At 33.1% G+C, this 20371-nt stretch overlaps 1 protein-coding gene across 4 annotated transcripts in view; it reads left to right on the top strand.

The window, feature by feature from the left end:
- NIPBL (NIPBL cohesin loading factor) overlaps positions 1-20371 on the top strand; it is a 210066-nt gene that overhangs the window by 101047 nt on the left and 88648 nt on the right. For 3 of the 4 annotated variants that reach the window (XM_055554416.1, XM_055554415.1, XM_055554417.1), the window contains exons 5-10: positions 2492-2591; positions 3286-3437; positions 7711-7871; positions 8765-8861; positions 12166-12792; positions 18163-19788. In XM_055554416.1, coding sequence (XP_055410391.1) covers positions 2492-2591; positions 3286-3437; positions 7711-7871; positions 8765-8861; positions 12166-12792; positions 18163-19788 — 2763 coding nt within the window. Of the gene's footprint in view, positions 1-2491; positions 2592-3285; positions 3438-7710; positions 7872-7973; positions 8673-8764; positions 8862-12165; positions 12793-18162; positions 19789-20371 lie in introns of those variants that run through there. The other variant, XM_055554418.1, reaches the window with a different exon arrangement.

The raw sequence follows: 20371 nt of genomic DNA, 5'->3' as shown, positions 1-20371 counted from the left end.
GCTGTTTTCTGAGACAGAACGTATTGAAATGAGTCCATTAATAACTCCACAGTGACCTCTTAAGTGTTCAAGTGAAAAGAAGAGCCGCATATCTTTTTTTCTAATCAAAAGCCAGAAATGCTTAAGCTTAGTGAGGAAGACATGTCAAAAGCCAAGATAGGCCAAAAGCTAGGCCTCTTGTCCCTTACAGCCAAGTTATCAAAAATAAAGGAAAAATTCTTGAAGGAAATGGGAAGTGCTACCCCAATAAACACTTGAATGTTAAGAAACTATACGGAGAAAGTTTTAGCGGTCAGGGTGGAAGATCAAGCCAGTCAGAATACTCCCTTAAGCCAAAGCCTAATCCAGAGCAAGGCCCTAACTCTCTTTGGTTCTCTCAAGGCTAAGAGAGTTGAGGAAGCTGCAGAAAAAAAGTTTGAAGCTAGCAGAGATTGGTTTATGAGGTTTCAAGAAAGAAGCTATCTCCATTAACTTGACAGTGCAAGGTGAAGTTACAAGTACTGATGTATAAACTGCAGCAAGTTATCCAGATCTAACTAAAATAATTAATGAAAGTGGCTATGCTAAACAAAAGATTTGCAGTATAGATGAAACAGTTTTCTATTGGAAGAAGATGCCATCTAGTACTTCATAGCTAGAGAGAAAAAGTCAATGCCTGGCTTCAAAGCTTCAAAGGAGCTGATACAGGTGGTGAATTTAGGTTGAAACCAGTGCTCGTTGACCATTCTGAAAATTCTAGGGCCCTTAAGAGTTACGCTAAATCAACTCGGCCTGTGCTGTATAAATGGAACAAGAAACCAGGATAATAAGCATATTTGTTTATAACATGGTTTATTGAATACTTTAAGCCCACTGTTGAGACCTACTGCTCAGAAAAAAGAAAAAAGGTTCACCAACTGAATGGACATGAGTTTGAGTAAACTCCAGGAGATAGTGAAGGACAGGGAAGACTGGCATGCTGCAGTCCATGGGGTGACAGAGTCAGACATGACTTAGCAACTTAACAGCACAGCTCTTTGGATCTTTGAGAAAATCAGAAAGAACTATTAGGATTTCATTTGACCTTTTTATTTATAAAACCAATGCCTCTAAACTAGTAATTCCAGCTTGTCATAGTAATGATAATTAATTCAGGGGAAAATACTTTTTAACTCTCGTCTTAAAGAGTTTTGTCCCCTTCTCTCAAAAAAATCAAAATCAGAAACAGTAGTTATAGTAATTAAATTATTAAACCATGGCATATATGACTTAGTACTGAATTTAGGTTGGAAGAGAAAATTCATAAACTGAAATTTAGACTACCTATAAAAGAAAACATACTATTAGTGTTAGACTTTGAGGTGATTTTGTGCCCTCATGTCATTCAGCTGTTGTAGAGCTAGAATCCTTTTTGTAGCTCCTGGCGAATAAACATGTAACTTTTGTTTGAATGTAAAAGGCACTTTTCATATCAGCAGCAGAAAATGAACTTTTGGGAAATAATGTGATGCTTGAATTTCCCAAAAAGAGTAGCTATATGTATTATAAGAAAAGTCAATGTTAATTATAGATTTTTATTTTTGATTTTAGAGTGTCAAAATAGCTGAATTTTTCTGCATCTCCTATATAACAGAATGGAAAGAGTTGAAAGCAACAGTTGAAAGAACAGTGTGAAAGGAAATGTGAGAATCTGAAAGTTGTTCTCACACTTTCATTCATTAAACAAATATTCATTTAATCCCTATTTTATGGCAAGAATTACTGTAAAAGAAAGAGTAGGAACATTCTGTTGTTCATTAAAAGACTCTGAGATGGTAATTTCAGTACCTCAAACCTTGGACCTTTAAGAAAAGTACTTCTTAAAAGTTAGGTCCTAATCACAACAAAATACATAGAGTTGTTAAAATTAAGTTCCTAAGGAGGGGAGATGAATGTAATAAAATATTGCGCATAATAGGAAATACCATCCAAAAGCCTATTGTAGACAGAAGTGTGTAGTATTTATTAAAGGATTAGGTCAGAGGTCCCCAGCCATTTTGACAGCAGGGACCTATTTCCTGGAAGACAATTACTCCATGGACAAGGGATGGGGAAAGGTTTTAGGATGATTCAAGCACATTACATTTATTGTGCACTTTAATGCTGCCACTAATCCGACAGGAGGTACAGGTTCACATCCTGGAGACTGGGGAATCCCTGGATTAGATGAAGTGGCTTCTGAAAGTTCTTTTCAATTCTAAAGCTGAATGTAGGATAGTAAGTAAGCAAGTACATAGCTCTCTCTCTCTGTCCCTGGATTAGATGACATGCTAAAAGGATGTTTGATAAAATTGGTTGTGCTTAAAATTTATAGTTTCTGTATTTTGCTCTTCAAAATGAACATGTTGGTCAAAGAGAAAAGAACAGAAAGAACTTCTGAGTGTTTGTTAGAGAATGGTTGATTTAAATCACTTAAAGAATGCTTTACCATTAGAAGAATATAACATACTTACTGTTTTTGTGTATTATGTAGGAATGATGATGTCTCAGTATAAACTTTCTCAGAATTCCATGCACAGTAGTCCTGCATCTTCCAATTATCAACAAACCACTATCTCACATAGCCCCTCCAGGTAATGTATTTATCATTGTATGAAGAGCTATTTTCTGTAGTGAATGTGTTTGAGAATATACAGTATGTACATGCATTTAGGTAATGGTGAAATTCCTAAAGTTAATTCCTAAAGGTAATTTACCTGGTGGCTCAGAGGTTAAAGCGTCTGCCCGCAATGCAGGAGACCTGGGTTCGATCCCTGGGTTGGGAAGATCCCCTGGAGAGGGAAATGGCAACCCACTCCAGTATTCTTGCCTGGAGAATCCCATGGACGGAGCCTGGTGGGCTACAGTTCATGGGGTCGCAAAGAGTCAGACACGACTGAGAGACTTCACTTTCTTTCAAAAAGTTTAGATGCTTATCCTTACATAGCACATGAATATTTGCCTTAAAATGTTAAATGTGGAAATGCTCTAATATACTGTTTGAAATAAATAGTAACTTAATTTCATGCAAACAAAAGAATGTGTTAAAATAGAGCATGTTTGAGATAAATAAGAAAATTCTTGGAGTAGAATTTAGGGAGCATGTAAAATAAATGAATTACTCTATTTGAAAACTGCTTAGTATAACTCTTAGGTTATGAATTGTGAATGATTTTTGTACATTATTTTTCAGAATTTTCTGTATACATAGATTTTATTTTATTGAAATAACAAGAAATATCACTTATTTCATTTCCTGAAATTGTTTATTTGGATTTTGGATTTTAGCCGGTTTGTGCCACCACAGACAAGCTCTGGGAACAGATTTATGCCACAACAAAATAGCCCAGTGCCTAGTCCATATGCCCCACAAAGCCCTGCAGGATACATGCCATATTCCCATCCTTCAAGTTATACAACACATCCACAGATGCAGCAAGGTAAGAAAGCTGGTGCTTATTTACAGGAATGTCTATAGTTCCAGCAAATTCATTTTTTTCTTTACTTTTTTCTTTTCATAAGTTTTCAAACACAAATACTAAACTGTATACTTACTCATCAGCAAACGTTTCTTTTTAACTATGGCTTATGTAATTAAAAACATACTACATTTATTGCTTAAACATTCATCATTTGGGAGGTAAAAAGATAAGTGTAATTTCAGTCTTTGGATTACCTTATATTATACAACTGAGTATATATAGTTATAAAATTAGGAACTGCTTTATTTAATTAGGCTCCTTATAGTAGCACTAAGTCAAAGAAGAATTATATATTAATTAAGTATATGTAGTGTGAAAAATTTAATATCAAGTATATACAGTACTAATAGAGGAAAATTACTAATCTTGGATGCAGAATTTTCTGGGATTAGATTACTAGTGCTTATTTGAAGTTAGTTGTTGATAATAGGTCTTTTTAAGATCATACTACCTTGGGATATATGCCATGGCTATCAAATAATGTATTAATATTAGTATATATTTGTTTTTACTTTTTTGGAGAAATTTTGAAAAATACAAAATATAATAACACATATACCTATGTTTTTGTCCCTCATAATTAACAACAAATTTTTAACAGTCACAATCAGTCTTTAGTTCCTGTTTGTATTCTTAGTTTTTTATTATGCATGGAGTCAGTATCTTACAAAGTTTTAACTTGGGGTCATCTGTTGAAACATCCAGATTCTGGTTTTCCAAACTAGATAATGAAATACTGGGTTGAGCTTATTTCATATAGTAACTCAGGGAAAAACTTGGAGGCAATCAATCACACCTTTGAAATAGACACCTCCAAAATTATAGGATTTAGTGTGAGTACAAACAGAAGTATGCGTATATACTGGCTCTTGATGTTTGTGAAATTTTACTGTTTTACTCTGGGATGCCAAAGTTACCTGGAGAAGGAAATGGCAACCCACTCCAGTATTCTTGGCTGGAGAATCCCATGGACAGAGCAGCCTGACAGACCAAAGTCCATGGGGTTGCAAAGAGTCGGACATGACTGAGCAGCTAACACACACACACATGCCAAAGTTATGAGGATCATTTTAAATGTAATTAAAAAGAGGAGAAACGTTGACAGAACACGTTTGCTTCCCGCAGAAATATCCACATATATATGTGTAGGAAAAAAAAATGAGTTTTTACTGTAAATACTGTTGTCACGTTATAAGGAGATAAACCCAGCTTTTTCAAAAGAATAAGTTGAAATCACAAAATCAAAAAATATATACATAGTTTGAGGGCCTATTCAGTAATTAGTCATTTCTTGGAAATGTTTAGATACTTGAGAAACTAAAAATAATATTCAGAGATTAGCCTCAAATAGATATCAAAATTAAAAGAAAAAAATTTAATGTAGTAAGAAACAGATAGGTAAATGGAACAAAAAAGATTCCAGAAGTAAGGCAGATGTCTGTGGGAACTTAGAATTTGTGAAAGATAACATTTAAAATTCTTATAAACTTGAAAAGTTTTCATGTGGAAAACTAGAGAATAGCACAGTGGACCATTTTACCAATAGGCATTCTGCCTCTCTGTCCTTAATTACATTTGCTAAGAAGGCAAAGTTCTCCTTTATAAATACCAAGTGTAATAATTTGCCCCTAAAAATACTGAGAACATTTCTGTAGTGTCATTTGATATCCAGTCTATATTGTTTTCACCAGATGCCCCAGATACATCTTTTATAACCTTTTTCCCCCATATATGATCTAATCTAGTTTCTCACACATTGCACTTGGTTTTTACATCTCTTTTGACTCTTTTAAAAATCTATTTGGTCCTATAGCCTCTCTCCATGACAGTAATTTCTGGTTTTTTTTTTAGAAATTCTGTGCTACCTTTGTGGTAGAGTATCACATATTCTAGACCTTCACTGTTTCCTATTGTGTTGTTTGATTTGCTCATATATTCATATACCAGTTGTTTCCTACCAACTGGAAGTTATCAGTAAAGGCTCTATTAATTTCTAGTTTTATATTTTTGGCAAGGATACTAAAGTAATGTGCACTTCATATTGCATCATATCAGAAGACTTATAATCACAAGTGGCTTTGTTATTAGTAATATTTAGGTGGTAACCACTTCTTTTATAATGAACATAATTTTTCCTTTGCAATTAGTAAGTAATCTGTCAGATTATACTTTGAGATCACATAACTCTATTTCCTATTAATCTTTATCCTAAAGGGTTTACCATCCATTAGTGATTCTCTTTCCAATTCTGTCATTCTAAGATGGTATCTTGCATCAGTATGTAATAGTGGATCGTTTAGTAAATCATGTTGGATAGGTTGGCTAGGCATTTTGAAATTTTAGTTGATTCTTAGATCATTTAGAGGAAAAATGTTCTAGGTGGATAAACAGTTTACATGTTTGTTTGTATTTTGACTCATGAAACTATAAGAAGAAAACATGGGGGTGAATTTTGGGTAATGTTAGGTCAAGAAATGGGCTTCCCTGGTAGCTCAACTGTAAAGAATCTGCCTGCAATGCAGGAGACCTGGGTTCGATCCCTGGGTTGGGAAGATCTGCTGGAGAAGGGATAGGCTACCCACTCCAGTATTCTTGGGCTTCCCTTGTGGCTCAGCTGGTAAAGAATCCACCTGCAATGCAGGATCCCTGGGTTGGGAAGATCCCCTGGAGAAGGGAACAGCTACTCACTCCAGTATTCTGGTCTGGAGAATTCCACGAACTGTATAGTTCATGGGGTCACAAAGAGTCAGACACAACTGAGCGACTTTCACTTACTCACCAAGGGTCAAGAAGGCCTTTCTAAGTAGGACTGTATTCTAGAAATGGGGGAAAAGACAGATTAATCACAAATTTCTGTATAAGAGGAGAGAACAAGTAAAGACAGGTAAATTGACTAAAGAAGTAAATAATTTACTGAAAAAGAAAAACAAATTGGATGCAGAAAGGTTTAATATGTTCAACCTGGTTCACAATTAAAGAAATGTTAATCAAAATTAAATTGAAATAAAATTTTATTATAACTATCAGATTAGTGAACATGTTTTAGTGTGCAGGGAAATTCAAACTTCATACAGTCTTCATAGGGATATAAATTGGTAGAACCGTTTTAGAGAGCAGTTTGACAATATCTATTTCTGTTTAAAATCTCCCTCAGTTCTTCAAAATCTTTCTCTTTTATAACTGGGGGAGGGTATAAAGCATGTTCAGACAGTTCCATCTCAAGTTCTACTAAGCATTCATGGAAAGGATATTCTAATTTTACTAGAACTAAAGACCTAAGTATGAAAAAACAAAACTATGAAACTCTTGAAAGAAAATTTCAGAGAGTAATTTTTATGATTTTGTGTTAAGTAGGGAATCTGAATGTGTAATACACATGAAAAGATGCTTGGCTTCACTACTGTTGAAGGAAAGAAACACAAAGTAACCATCAGAGACATTTCTCATCTTCAGATTGATGAAAATCGTTGGCAAGAATATAGAGCAGCAAGAACACTTGTCTATTACTAGTAGAGTGGTCATAAATAATTTGGAAAACTATTTGTTAATATTTAGCAAGGGTTAAAAACAGGAATATTCAGCAATTTCACTCCTAGACACATTTATAAGTCATTATAAGAATACATAATACATTACAACATTGTTTATGATGACAAAAATATTCAAGCAATCTAAACTACTAACATAAGTCTGGATAAAATGTGTGCATTATGTAGCAGACTAAAGAAGTAATGTATGTCATTATTTATTTAAAATAAAACGACATATATAAAAATAGATACATTTCAACACAATATTGAAATTGAAGTGTTATAGAAGAATATATACATATACCATTTATATAATGTGCTAAGCAATAATGTGTTATTTAGGAATATATTCATTTATAGCAAAGCTATAAAGATATTCATAGGTAGAGTGAACTCTTAAGTTCAATAGTAGCACTTGCTTTTAGTGAATAAGAGGAAGAAAATAAAGGAGAGGCATATGCAGGTATATGGAGAGCTTCAACCATATCTAATATCTTATTTCTTTTCAGAAATCAGTCTGAATGACTTGTGGCACAGTGTTAAGATTTGATCAAGCTGTGTATAGTCAGCTAGCTTATTATATTAGTCTTTGTAATTTATGAAGACTAAAGTATTACTTGTGAACAATTATTGTTACTATCCTCTAAGAATTTTACCAGTTTATTTTTATAAATCTTTTTTAAAATTCTTATTAATTTCAGCATCGGTATCAAGTCCCATTGTTGCAGGTGGTTTGAGAAACCTACATGATAATAAAGTTTCTGGTTCGTTGTCTGGCAATTCTGCTAATCATCATGCTGATAATCCTAGACATGGCTCAAGTGACGACTACCTACACATGGTGCACAGGATAAGTAGTGACGTATGTAATCATATTAGTTATCATTAAGGTAATGAAATAGTTCTAATATTTGTCTCATAACCCACTATTTCAAATCTATAATATAAAGGAAATCTGTCTTTTTTTGCAGGTTATACTACGTCTTAGAATTTAGCTGTACTCCTAGAGCTTAATCTAGAGAAGGGTTTGCTAAACTCGCCAGTAGTCTGATCCACAAACTAAGAATGATTTTCATAGTTTAAGAGAACAACAGCAACAAGTAACTTTATGAGACAAACTGTGTATGACCCAGAAAACTTGTGCATTATCTGTCTCTTTATAGAAAAAGTTTGCCAACCTGTGGTCTAGAGGTTTAGGTCCTTATGAAATCATACTTCATCTTAAAGTATTTGCTCACACAAAGATGTCTTCTTATGAGCCTTTATATATTAGTACTTAGCTCTTTTTCCCTCTAAGACTTGTAAAAACCATTTTTCCCTGAAATTTAATGTTATGTTAATGTTATAGAAATAATACACATACTAGAGATTTGTTATTTGTTTGGTGGTATTATCACATGTTACATGTATTTAAGTTGAACAAAGATGACATTGGACTCTGCCTTCAAGACATTTACATTTATGACCTAGTAGGATATTCAGAGCTCCTGTTGTAGAAAATAGTAAACAAAAATGGAGCATACCAGTAATACCAGTTTTCTTATTCATTGCCATGCTTAGGCTGTTGATTGTTTTGGATACAGTTTCAATTCTTCTAAGATATACCACGAAGAAAACAGGAAAGTGCAGAAGAATTATGCTTTTGAATACCAACACTTTACCTGTCAGTAATTTATGTCTTTTATTGGTTCTCTTTAAGATTTCTATAAAGCCTCTTCCATTATTCCAGGTATAACTGTTATACTCTGTTCTTAGGATGGAGATTCTTCAACAATGAGGAATGCTGCGTCTTTTCCCTTGAGGTCTCCACAGCCAGTATGTTCCCCTGCTGGAAGTGATGGGACTCCAAAAGGTATCATTGTAACTAAAATTTTCTTAATTTTTCATATTTCAAGTTGAGAAAAGAATTCAAACTTCTTAATGCAGGTACCAAAAAATTATTCTTTATGACTTTTCATTTATTGTAGGAAAAAAAGGAACCTGTACTTACTGTTTTCAGATATATGTAGTATCATTCTTACTGATTATCCAATGATCTTTTCAAACCATAATCCTTTTAATATTTCTTAAATATTTGAAATTATTGCTCTTTCTCTCCTTGGCCTCCAAAACTTATTTTGTAGTGAATCCACCTGCTTTCCTTGTTTTTTCATTGTCATTTTCCCCTTCATTAGCTCTTTGTTCTCTCATTTCTCAAGATTTCTATCATTATATTTTTATCTTCTGTTTTACTTTTTTCCTTGACTGTTTTACTCAGTTCTGGTAGTAGCATTGGTTATTTTTGTGAACAGGACTCCAAAATCAATGTCTTTGGTTCCAGTTCTATCTCTCAAGTTGTAATTTTTCATTCCAGACAAACCTCTTCACATCTAGCTGATATTTCAAATTCATGTTCAAAATTTTTCTTGATGTTCTTTCTGCCATTTTTGTTGATCTTAATGATATTTCAATCCTGAATTGTCTTAATCTTCTCTCACTTCTTAGTCATTTATCAAAATCTGGCCTGTTCTATGTGAATTACTTCACTTGATCTCATACATTTACTTTATTTCTGCTTATTAAAATCATATTAATTCTTTAAGTTCTAAGTTAAATGGCTGATCTTCTATGGACTCTCTCCTAGTGTCTCTAAGATGTTTATATTTTTTCTAAAAACTTATTTATGAACATGAATTTGATTTTCTGTATCTTCTAATTCCCAAAGAACCTTGTGTGGTCTTTTGTGCATAGTAAAGTCACAAAATTCTGAATTTAAATCCAGGTTTGAGCTATTTTAAAAAATACTTAAAACTGGGCTTCCTCAGTGGCTCAGTCTTGGAAGAATCTGCCTGCAAATGCAGGAGACACTGCATTGGCAGTGTTTGATCCCACATCTGGAAGATCCCACATACAGTGGGGCAGCTAAGCCCAAGCACCACACCTACTGAGCCCACACTCTATGGAGTCTGCAAGGTGTAACTGAGGCCTGTGCGTCCTAGAGGCCATGCTCTGCAACAAAAGACGCCTGTACACCACCACCGAAGAGTAGCCCCTGCTTGTCACAACCTCAGAAAAGCCTGTGCAACAAGAAAGAGCCAGCATGGTCAAAAATAAATAAGTCTTAGTTTAAAAAAAAGACTTAAAACTAAAGTCCAAACTTAAAAAGAAAAACTTAAAACATCCTATTTTGTTGAAGGAGAATATCATATCCACTTTAGAGAATTCGCTTTTAATTAATTGCAGTATAGCTGATAATAAATTTTAACTATTCATGAGAATTTCTAGTTGTGGCCATCTAAAACATGGACTGGGCTACCTCACTGTAAAAATTTCTTTTTCATAGTTTATGTTCCAGGTCTTTGATTTTGGGATATCCTTCATGAGGTGAAAGCTGAACTTTTATGAGCCATTCTAATTCAATAATTCTAATTCAATAATTAGAATTTTGAGCCATTCTAATTCTTTAATTCTATGAATTTTCAGGGATTAAAATAACCCAGTTTGTGAAAAAGAGAACAACTTCCAACTCCGTTTGTAGGTTAGGTGTCAAAGTTAGGTACAAATTTACAGGTATTTTCAGAGTGAGAAATATTTAGACTGCCAGGGAGGAGAGTAGCAGTGGAATAGCTGGTTATTCTGGATAATGAGACCATTTTCCCTGTAACTCTTGAGGGTGGATAGATGAATAAATGGATGGTTAGATGGATAGATAACTTTAGATAGAAAGAGAAGAAAAGTAGAACAATTAAGCTCACTAACTCCTCCTCAGAAGCCTCTATTTCTGCTCATGTGGTTGTTTTCCAACTAGTTTTGAATGTTGAATGCATCTTCAGTAAGCCTAGTTTGATTTTTAGATTAATTTTTGGAATTTAAAGTTTGTTCTAAAATATATATAATTTGACAGATAAATTTTAAGTGAAAAGACAATATGATGTATTATAATTCACACATTAGATCTGGGTTTAAATTTTTGGTTTGCTAGCTACTTAATATTGGGAAAATTTCTTAATCTCTATAAATGTCGTGTTAGTTTCTGCAAAATAGTTATAATACTCATCAAGATTGTTGTAAATCATTTAAATGAATTGATGTGCAAAGTACTTTGCACAAGCTCTGGCACAAAATAAGTGGTCCCAGAGTGTTAGTTTCATTTCTTTTTAATGTCTCCATAAAAGCTCCATCTGAAATCAGTGTATCTTTGATGTAACTTCAAACTAACATTTGTAGTAAAAACACTGAAACAGTTTAAGACAAGCCTAGGTTTAAGTTCATTCTATAAAGCACTTTTACCTTGACTGATTTTTATTATTTCTCATGGTCTTTTAAAATTTTTATAAGTAGTCTAATTGACAAGTAATGTATATACTATTCAGATACAGTTATACATTTGTTTCTAAAGCATGTCAATACAATTTTTCACCATTGAAACTTGTTAACAAAAAATTTTCCCATTTGTTTAGCTTATTTTTAGCATTTCCTTATATAGTGTTTAATTTAATGGACTCTGGGCTGAACATGTTTTATTGAGCATTGAAATTTGCTCAACCTGCATATTTTTCTAATAAAAGGAGGATTAGCAAGCTGAAGAGAGTGTATGTAAATGGTGTTAAGTGAGGGAAAAAGAGACGACCACATAAAGGTATAAGTTAATACTTTACCACCAATTTGTTAAATAAGTGAAGACTGATCCCTGTAATTTTTCCCACTTCCTTTTTCTTATACCATTAAGTATTCCTGTGAGTGTAGTCTCTAGGATTAATTTGTAACCTTTTTGTAATTTGACAGACTTATTCTTGCTTTAGACATGTCAGTTTTTCTAGATAGTAAGTGAGAGTATAGAGATTATCAGTCTTAAAATATTTGTGTTGCATCTTTAGAAATAGTGAACTCTTTTGATGTTTTCAAGCTAAGTACTTATACTTTTTAGGTGAAAAAATAAAGATAATACTGATCTGGAAGATGAAAACCCATTCTTTAATTCAGACCTGAGTCATCTAGCAACAAGCTGAAAGACCATGGGGACATATCGTTAGGCTTTCATACTCTGTAAATAAGTAGCCAGATGAAATACTTTACATTTTTTCTAGCAGTACTATATTGTTGCTTATTTAATGTATCACATGTCTGAAAATATAAAACTAGCACAACTGTTCATTCCTGTTGAACTGTTTTTCTAGGATCAAGACCATCTTTAATCCTGCAGTCTCAGTCTCTACCTTGTTCATCACCTCGAGATGTTCCACCAGACATCTTGTTAGATTCTCCAGAAAGAAAGCAAAAGAAGCAAAAGAAAATGAAATTAGGCAAAGATGAAAAAGACCAGAATGAGAAGGCTGCAATGTATGATATCATTAGCTCTCCATCCAAGGACTCTACTAAACTTACGTTAAGACTTACTCGTGTAAGGTCTTCAGACATGGACCAGCAAGAGGATATGCTTTCTGGTATGGAAAATAGCAATGTTTCAGAAAATGATATTCCTTTTAATGTGCAGTACCCAGGACAGACTTCAAAAACACCCATTACTCCACAGGATGTAAACCGCCCACTAAATGCTGCTCAGTGTTTGTCGCAGCAAGAACAAACAGCATTCCTTCCAGCAAATCAAGTGCCTGTTTTACAACAGAACACTTCAGTTGCTACAAAACAGCCCCAGACTTCTGTGGTACTGAATCAGCAACAGGTATCACAACAGGGACCTATATATGATGAAGTGGAATTGGATGCATTGGCTGAAATTGAACGAATAGAGAGAGAATCAGCTATTGAAAGGGAGCGTTTTTCAAAAGAAGTTCAAGATAAAGGTAAAATAATCTCATTACTATCACTTCATACCCTTGGTGAATATATAATTATATAATGTCCTAACACGTTTTTAATATTATGTCTTTTTTCTTATTATATTTTATGATTTTTAATGTTTCTCAATTGTGGTTTTGTTACTAATGCTCATCCTTCAGAATGAAATTCTTAATTTCATTTTTTATTTGAAAGAACTATCTGAGATTTGGTAATTCTGTAAAACCAAATAGGTCTATCACCTATTATATATCAAATGATTTTATCTGTGTTCATCTTCCAAAATGATTGTTTCCACAAATTTATGTTAACATAATTTTGCATCTTTACCTTTTTTCTACCTAATCAAGGTTAACCACTATAGATTATTTTGAATCAGTGCTTTTAAGGAAAAATTGTGTGTATGTTTGTTATGCAGTTAGATTTTTCCCTTGGTTTATAATTTTGTCATCTCAATGTGAATTTTTTTAAGTAAAAAAATTAAGAAAGGATTTTAAGTTAGTATTAAATAGCAATAAGAATTAAGGATCTTTTGTTGGTGATTATAGTTAAGTGTTCCCTTTTGTCTGACTGGTGTATTAGGATGAATTTACAAGACACCTGTTCTGTGAGTTTATGGACTTTCTTTTTGTGCTTTATAAAAAATTATAGTGAAAGTAAATCCTGTTAAGTTCTTAGTTGTTTGGTTTGGTGAACATTATGTTTAAAATCTCTTGAAAATTTTGAGAGAGACTAATAAATCAGTAGTTAAAGTTAGTTATTTATAAATTTTATGTCTCTACAGTAGGTGCATTTACATATTTGACCATCCAAACCAAAGAATACTTTGGTTTAATTTTATAGTTAAATATTCTAGATTTAGTTATAGTTCTTCTAGTTTCTCTTTGGTCATTATAAAACAAAACTTCTTGATGTTGACTTGAAGTCATTTTTATATATGATCTTGCTCATCATGTGACAGGATCACTTGTAGATCATTCTGTACCTATATTGAGAAACATGCAAAGATCATACTATGTTTCCTGCCTATCATGACGGCTGTTTTAATGTTACTGGAAGAATAAACTGTACTTGGTAATTGTTACATTACCATCTTTGCTAAGTGCAGAAATCACAGGTAGATGCAGATAAAAAAATTGGTAGAAGTCTTCATTTTATTGACTCGGAAACTTTTTTTTTAACTAGCAGATCATAGACATTAAAGATGAAATAAAGTGTCACTTGCCCTTTTTCTCTTTGCTTAGTAGTTTGGGGTTCAGGAAACAATTCTATAGGTTCCAAAATGTATCTTTTCCTCCAGCCTCTCATAAAAGTATATGCATATCAAGTGAAGAGAGCAATATTATTCAGCTATTCTTGATAATATTACCTTATTCCATTTCCTGAATCCTGTGACAGTTTTGTAAAAAAACATGTGCTGTTGTAATTTCTTTGCCAAGAAATATTAGTTGCCTTGAGAACTTTTGCATGACATTTTAATTTGTGTTTTTAAAAATTGCATTCTTTTAAAAAGAGTACGATTCTTTTTTAATGACTTAATTGTTGGAACGAAAGCAGAGAAAATGGTGAGCTTTTTTCCTTACTTTTTTTAACTTTTACTATATCCTATTTGTTGAAACCATAGTTTTTACTTTTAAAAACTGAATGGAAATAAGGATAGTAAAATACTAGTTGCATGTTAGCAAGCATTTTAGACTGCTAACTTTTCTTTGGGAAAATAAAATCAAAAAACAGAATACTGTTCTTCCTAAAACTTGTTACGTATATTTAAATTTTTATTATCCATCTTCTCTGTCATCTGTGATGCTGTGACTAAAACAAAGATATTTGAAAAGCTGAGTGACCACAATTGACTTACAATTTGAAATAATGTAAGCTACCTTACAGAGGCAGCTGGTTCTATAAGGATTTAAGGGAAAAGATGAACTGTCTGATTTTCAGTTTGATTTAGATGATTTTTCTCAAATTGGTTATGCAGATTTCGCTGACCTTATATTAATGCCATCATCTCTAGCCTTCTGAGAGCCATGTCCCCATGACTTTATTTGAAAAAGTTTGGAATTTAGGTACTAGCTGACACCTTTGATTTAAATCTCGTCATTTTGTATTCAATTTCTGAATTTTGTAATGAGATAGTGTTTTATATATAAAGTTATATTAAGATTTTGAAAAGATTAAAGGTTTGGTATATTGCTCTAAGTTTGTAGTTGAGGTCATAAATTAAAGTTTTCTAAAGTGGTATCCCTTGAGAGATGAAATACTTCAAAGAAGTATTGAATGAATTTATCACTAGTTACTGCTACATCCTAGGACTATATTGTAAAATTGGTATTTACTGTATTCTGAGGCTTGGCACTGAGTACTTTTTTATAACTTTTATTGCTGGTAGTAGGAACAAAGAAGACTACTTGTCTGGTCTACGTGGTTTTGCTCAGAGCTCTGCTCTAGGTTATGAGCTTGTTTCCCATCATATTTGTTTGTTATAAATGAATGAATGAAGCATTCCCCTCAGTTGACCAGAAGTCAGAAACCTTTACCTTATGAATAAGATTAGAAAGTTCAGCAAACAAGATTGTTTTGATAATTGTGGAATTCAAGAAAAGGGACAGAATACTCTTAGAAATATTTCACATAGGCTGTGGTATAACTTAATACACTGCTGTTCCACACACAGAAGATGCTTTTCTGGCTGCTGTATATTCATGTTCCTTTGGCCTGTTCTGTCTTCTTTGGATAGTTTTACATACACCGACAGGTTAATTCTGTGCAACCTAATATTTTATAATATTCCTAAAGGACCTTCTTCTCAGTCTTTTGCTCAACCTTTTAACATCTTTAATTACATAAATTAATTTTAAAGGGCTATTTTTCTTTGCTTCTGGGATGAGCTGTCATAGACATTAATATCTCCATGTGCTGAAAATACCTGCTTTCTGTTGTTAAAGAGGGGGTTTCTTTGTTCATCTTTGCCTGTTTCATCTTTTCCGAAGGTCCACTTTCCATGTTAGCAAGTTTAAGGAATGGCCTAGCTTCACTAATGTTTTTTATGATGTTAAAATATTCTTGCACTGTAACCCTTATTAGAAGTAAATTATTACCCATTGCCATTTGAAATAAGAGACTGGGATTTGGGACAGGAATAGGACAATTAGTCACTTAGCCTGTACTTTGGTTTAGGGATGGGGTGTTTTCTTTTTTTTATAATTAGCTACTCTGTGTACAGTTGCTCTGCTTGTTTTGCTTTAAGTGTTTTCAGTTATCACTTGTAGTAGACTTAGGCAGGTGGTATAGTTTGTTTCTTATAAGCATAATTGAGTTTACCGTTTCTGTAAGGGTCAGATCTTATTTTCAAAATATCAGCATCAAGATGACAAATGTTGGTCTCAAAATTAAGATATGTTTTCACATGCATTTTCTTCGGGAATACCTAAAGTTTAATACCGTAACTTACTAATTTCAGTTCTTTAGAAAGCTTACAGGTGTTGCAAATATTAAAATTATTCTTAATAGAGATGGCTTTCATTCATTAGGTGAAGATCATGTAGTGAAGACTGATAATGAAAGTGAATAGACAAAAGTGACCTGTGTGGATTCAGAGCCACTTTACAGGAATAAGTTCTTGGTGGAGCTGAATCAGATTGAGTGAATCAGAGTCTGCATGCTTTTAACATATCCACGAATCTTTGCAGTAGTAATGAAATTGTTCTGGGTTTTACAGAAGAGGTGAAGTACCCTTCAGTAGTTCAAAAATTAAAACTTTGTATTTAGCAATATTTTATGCACTGTAGAAAAAATTATAAGTTCTTCCCCAAACTTAACACATCACTCATGTGCAAATGCTTAAGTATTTTGTAATCTTTTAAAATTTAGCCTTAATGATGTTTTAATGTTTTTCTAAAAGACAGATTGTTCATATTAGTAAAAGGATGAGCCACACATCTCTTAAGAGAGGTCTCCAGATGCTTGAGATCTATGTCAATAATTCTTAGATTCTTAGGTTACCATTTTAATGGCTTTCATAAAGCATATTTCATTGAAAAATATAAAAATCTTGGATTATGCTCATTTAAATTTCTAGATGCTTAGATTTTTTTTTTTCTAAATGCTTATAAAAGTTTAAGGGATAAGTATAAGGTTATAAAGCATCCTGTTTTTGAGGTAATTATTTGGTGTGCCCTTTGACAAGATATAAAAGTTGTTTTGTATGGCAGAACAGTCAGACGCAAAATTCTTTAAATTAGTATTCTGAGTGCTTTTTTCCTTAGATACTGATACAAAAAGCTTCATACAAGTTTCTGCCAGGTTAGTTTTAACTAGGGAAAACAGTTTAATGATAACATAATTTATTATCATCATCATGTAGTTACTTTGCAAATGGAGAAAATGTAGTGATAGATTTGACTTCTGAATAACTGAAAAAGCAGAATGATTAGTTCTTTTGATATTTGGCAAAACTAATACAATTATGTAAAGTTTAAAAATAAAATAAAATTAAAAAAAAAATTACTGGCAAACATCTAAAATAAATTTTAGTAATATTTGATTAGATTATAAACTGTAAGTGGCTGCTGCTTCATGTTTTGAAAACAAAATGATGGAATTTTGATGTATAAAATCATCATTACTATTAAAAATGTTCCCCCCCCCCCCGGAACTTGGTTCTGTCATATTTAAGGGGTTGTTTTTACTGGTAATTTTGACTTTTCACAGTTTGATCCTCTTTTTCTTAAATAATACTTTATCATATTAATGAATACTATAAGAGAGTATAAAGATGGTCCTAAAAAAAATTAAAAATAACTGTTAAAATAGCCAGACAATTCAGCAAGTATCATTAAGGCAAAGTCTCAAGGCTCTATCATGTTATATATTTTATGAACTGTGCATTAGCTTTTAAATTACATTTGTGCTGTTGACACCTTGAAGAATTTGAATCCTGGGTCAAAGCTTCATACCTATTACGTTCTTTTTTTTCCTCTCTTTTCTCATATACTTTTTTTTTTCAGTGACATGATTTCTGTTTTCTTTTGGGTTTTATTCTTTTTCATACTTTCCTTACATGTGGCAAAAGCACCCTGTTTTGTATGTTGGCATTTTGGGGTTCTTTGTAGTTTTTATTAGATTAGCAGTTTAAATTATCTTTTTACTCTAGTCACAAAAATTTCTTGAGGTACAGCAGATGTGAATATTTCCTCAAACCTTGGTTTAAAAGTATTATGCCATTCATGCCTACTATTTTATATATGCATATTGACATTTGCATTCACCACATTTTTTTAAAGTGTGACTTTAAAATAGTCAAAGTCCATATGGTTTTTAATAAGATAAGAATATATGTCTATTACTGATACTGAATATTTATCTTTGAATTTCAGATAAGCCTTTGAAAAAAAGAAAACAAGATTCTTACCCACAGGAGGCTGGGGGTGCTACAGGAGGTAATAGACCAGCTTCTCAGGAGACGGGTTCTACGGGAAATGGGTCAAGGCCAGCATTAATGGTTAGCATTGATCTTCATCAGGCAGGAAGAGTGGACTCTCAGGCCTCTATAACTCAGGATTCAGACTCCATAAAAAAGCCTGAAGAAATCAAACAATGTAATGACGCACCTATTTCTGTTCTTCAGGAAGATATTATTGGAAATCTTAAATCTACGCCAGAAAACCATCCTGAGACTCCTAAAAAAAAGTCTGATCCTGAGCTTTTAAAGAGTGAAGTGAAACAGAATGAAAGTAGATTGGCAGAGTCTAAACCAAATGAAAACAGATTGGTAGAGACAAAATCTAGTGAAACTAAGTTAGAAACTAAAATTGAGGTACCAACAGAAGAACCTAAACAGAATGAGAACAGAATGATTGAATCCAGACAAAATGAGAGCACCACAGCCGAGCCTAAACAAAATGAAAATAGACTGCCGGACACAAAACCAAATGACAACAAACAAAATAATGGCAGATCAGAAACAACAAAATCAAGACCCGAAACCCCAAAGCAAAAGGGTGAAAGCCGACCTGAAACTCCAAAACAAAAGAGTGATGGGCGTCCTGAAACCCCCAAACAAAAGGGTGATGGACGGCCTGAAACTCCAAAGCAGAAAGGTGAGGGCCGACCTGAAACTCCAAAGCAAAAAAATGAGGGTCGGCCTGAAACACCGAAACATAGACATGAAAATAGGAGGGATTCTGGAAAGCCATCAACAGAGAAAAAACCTGAAATGTCTAAACATAAACAGGACATTAAATCTGATTCACCTCGGTTAAAATCAGAAAGAGCTGAAGCCTTAAAGCAGAGACCTGATGGGCGATCCATCTCTGAGTCACTAAGACGTGATCATGACAGTAAACAAAAGTCAGATGATAGGAGTGAATCTGAACGACATCGAGGGGATCAATCTAGGGTTCGAAGACCAGAAACATTGAGATCCTCTAGTAGAAATGACCATGGCATAAAATCTGATGGTTCAAAACCTGATAAACTAGAAAGAAAACACAGACATGAATCAGGGGACTCAAGGGAAAGACCATCTTCTGGGGAACAAAAGTCAAGACCTGACAGTCCTCGTGTTAAACAAGGAGATTCTAATAAATCAAGACCTGATAAGCCTGGTTTTAAATCGCCAAATAGTAAGGATGACAGAAGGACAGAGGGTAACAAGAGTAAAGTAGACAGTAATAAAACGCACCCTGATAATAAGGCAGAATTTCCAAGTTATTTGTTGGGGGGCAGGTCTGGTGCGTTGAAAAATTTTGTCATTCCAAAAATCAAGAGGGATAAAGATGGCAATATTACTCAGGAGACAAAGAAAATGGAAATGAAAGGAGAGCAGAAAGACAAAGTAGAAAAAATGGGATTAGTTGAAGATCTAAATAAAGGAGCTAAGCCTGTAGTTGTCCTGCAAAAACTGTCTTTGGATGATGTTCAAAAACTTATTAAAGATAGAGAGGATAAATCAAGAAGTTCCCTTAAACCTATCAAGAATAAACCATCAAAATCAAATAAAGGTAAGAATACTTACTCGATGTCATCTGTATTCTAGTGAGTTTTCTTTTAAGTTCTAGGTTTACTATGGATTTAAAAATGGAAATTTAGAAAAATTGAAACAGTACTGCATGAAAAGAAAACAATATAAAACAACAGTGAATTGTTTGTGGTAACATAGACAAAAAGTTCTCATTGAAAATTCTTTCTCTCCCACCTCTACTACTCACCATAGTTGTGACTTTTACTGTTGGTTCACAGAGAAAAGTTCCTTTTGCTGTTTATTTCAGCAGTTGTGAAAGTTGCTTGCTAATCAAGTGAATGATTAGAATGCATGATTAACATAGGTGTATTTAACAACTTTTTAAAAAGTTATTTTGACTGTAGAGATAATCCATTCTGTAGTGAGGTAATAAATTGACTGAATTTAATTTCTAAAGTCTCAGTAAAGCTATATCATATACAAAAGTCTATATTACAAATTCTTTTAAGAATATTAAATGTCTTTTAATATGTATTAATATATATTATAAGTTATTAATTATTAAAGAATTAATTATTCATTAATTAATGGTTTGAGTGTATATAGTTTAAAAAGTTGTGTAA

The sequence above is a fragment of the Bubalus kerabau genome, chromosome 18 (genome assembly GCF_029407905.1).
Source record: "Bubalus kerabau isolate K-KA32 ecotype Philippines breed swamp buffalo chromosome 18, PCC_UOA_SB_1v2, whole genome shotgun sequence".
Taxonomy (NCBI): Eukaryota; Metazoa; Chordata; class Mammalia; order Artiodactyla; family Bovidae; genus Bubalus; species Bubalus kerabau.
This window is presented reverse-complemented; position numbering and strand designations above follow the sequence as displayed.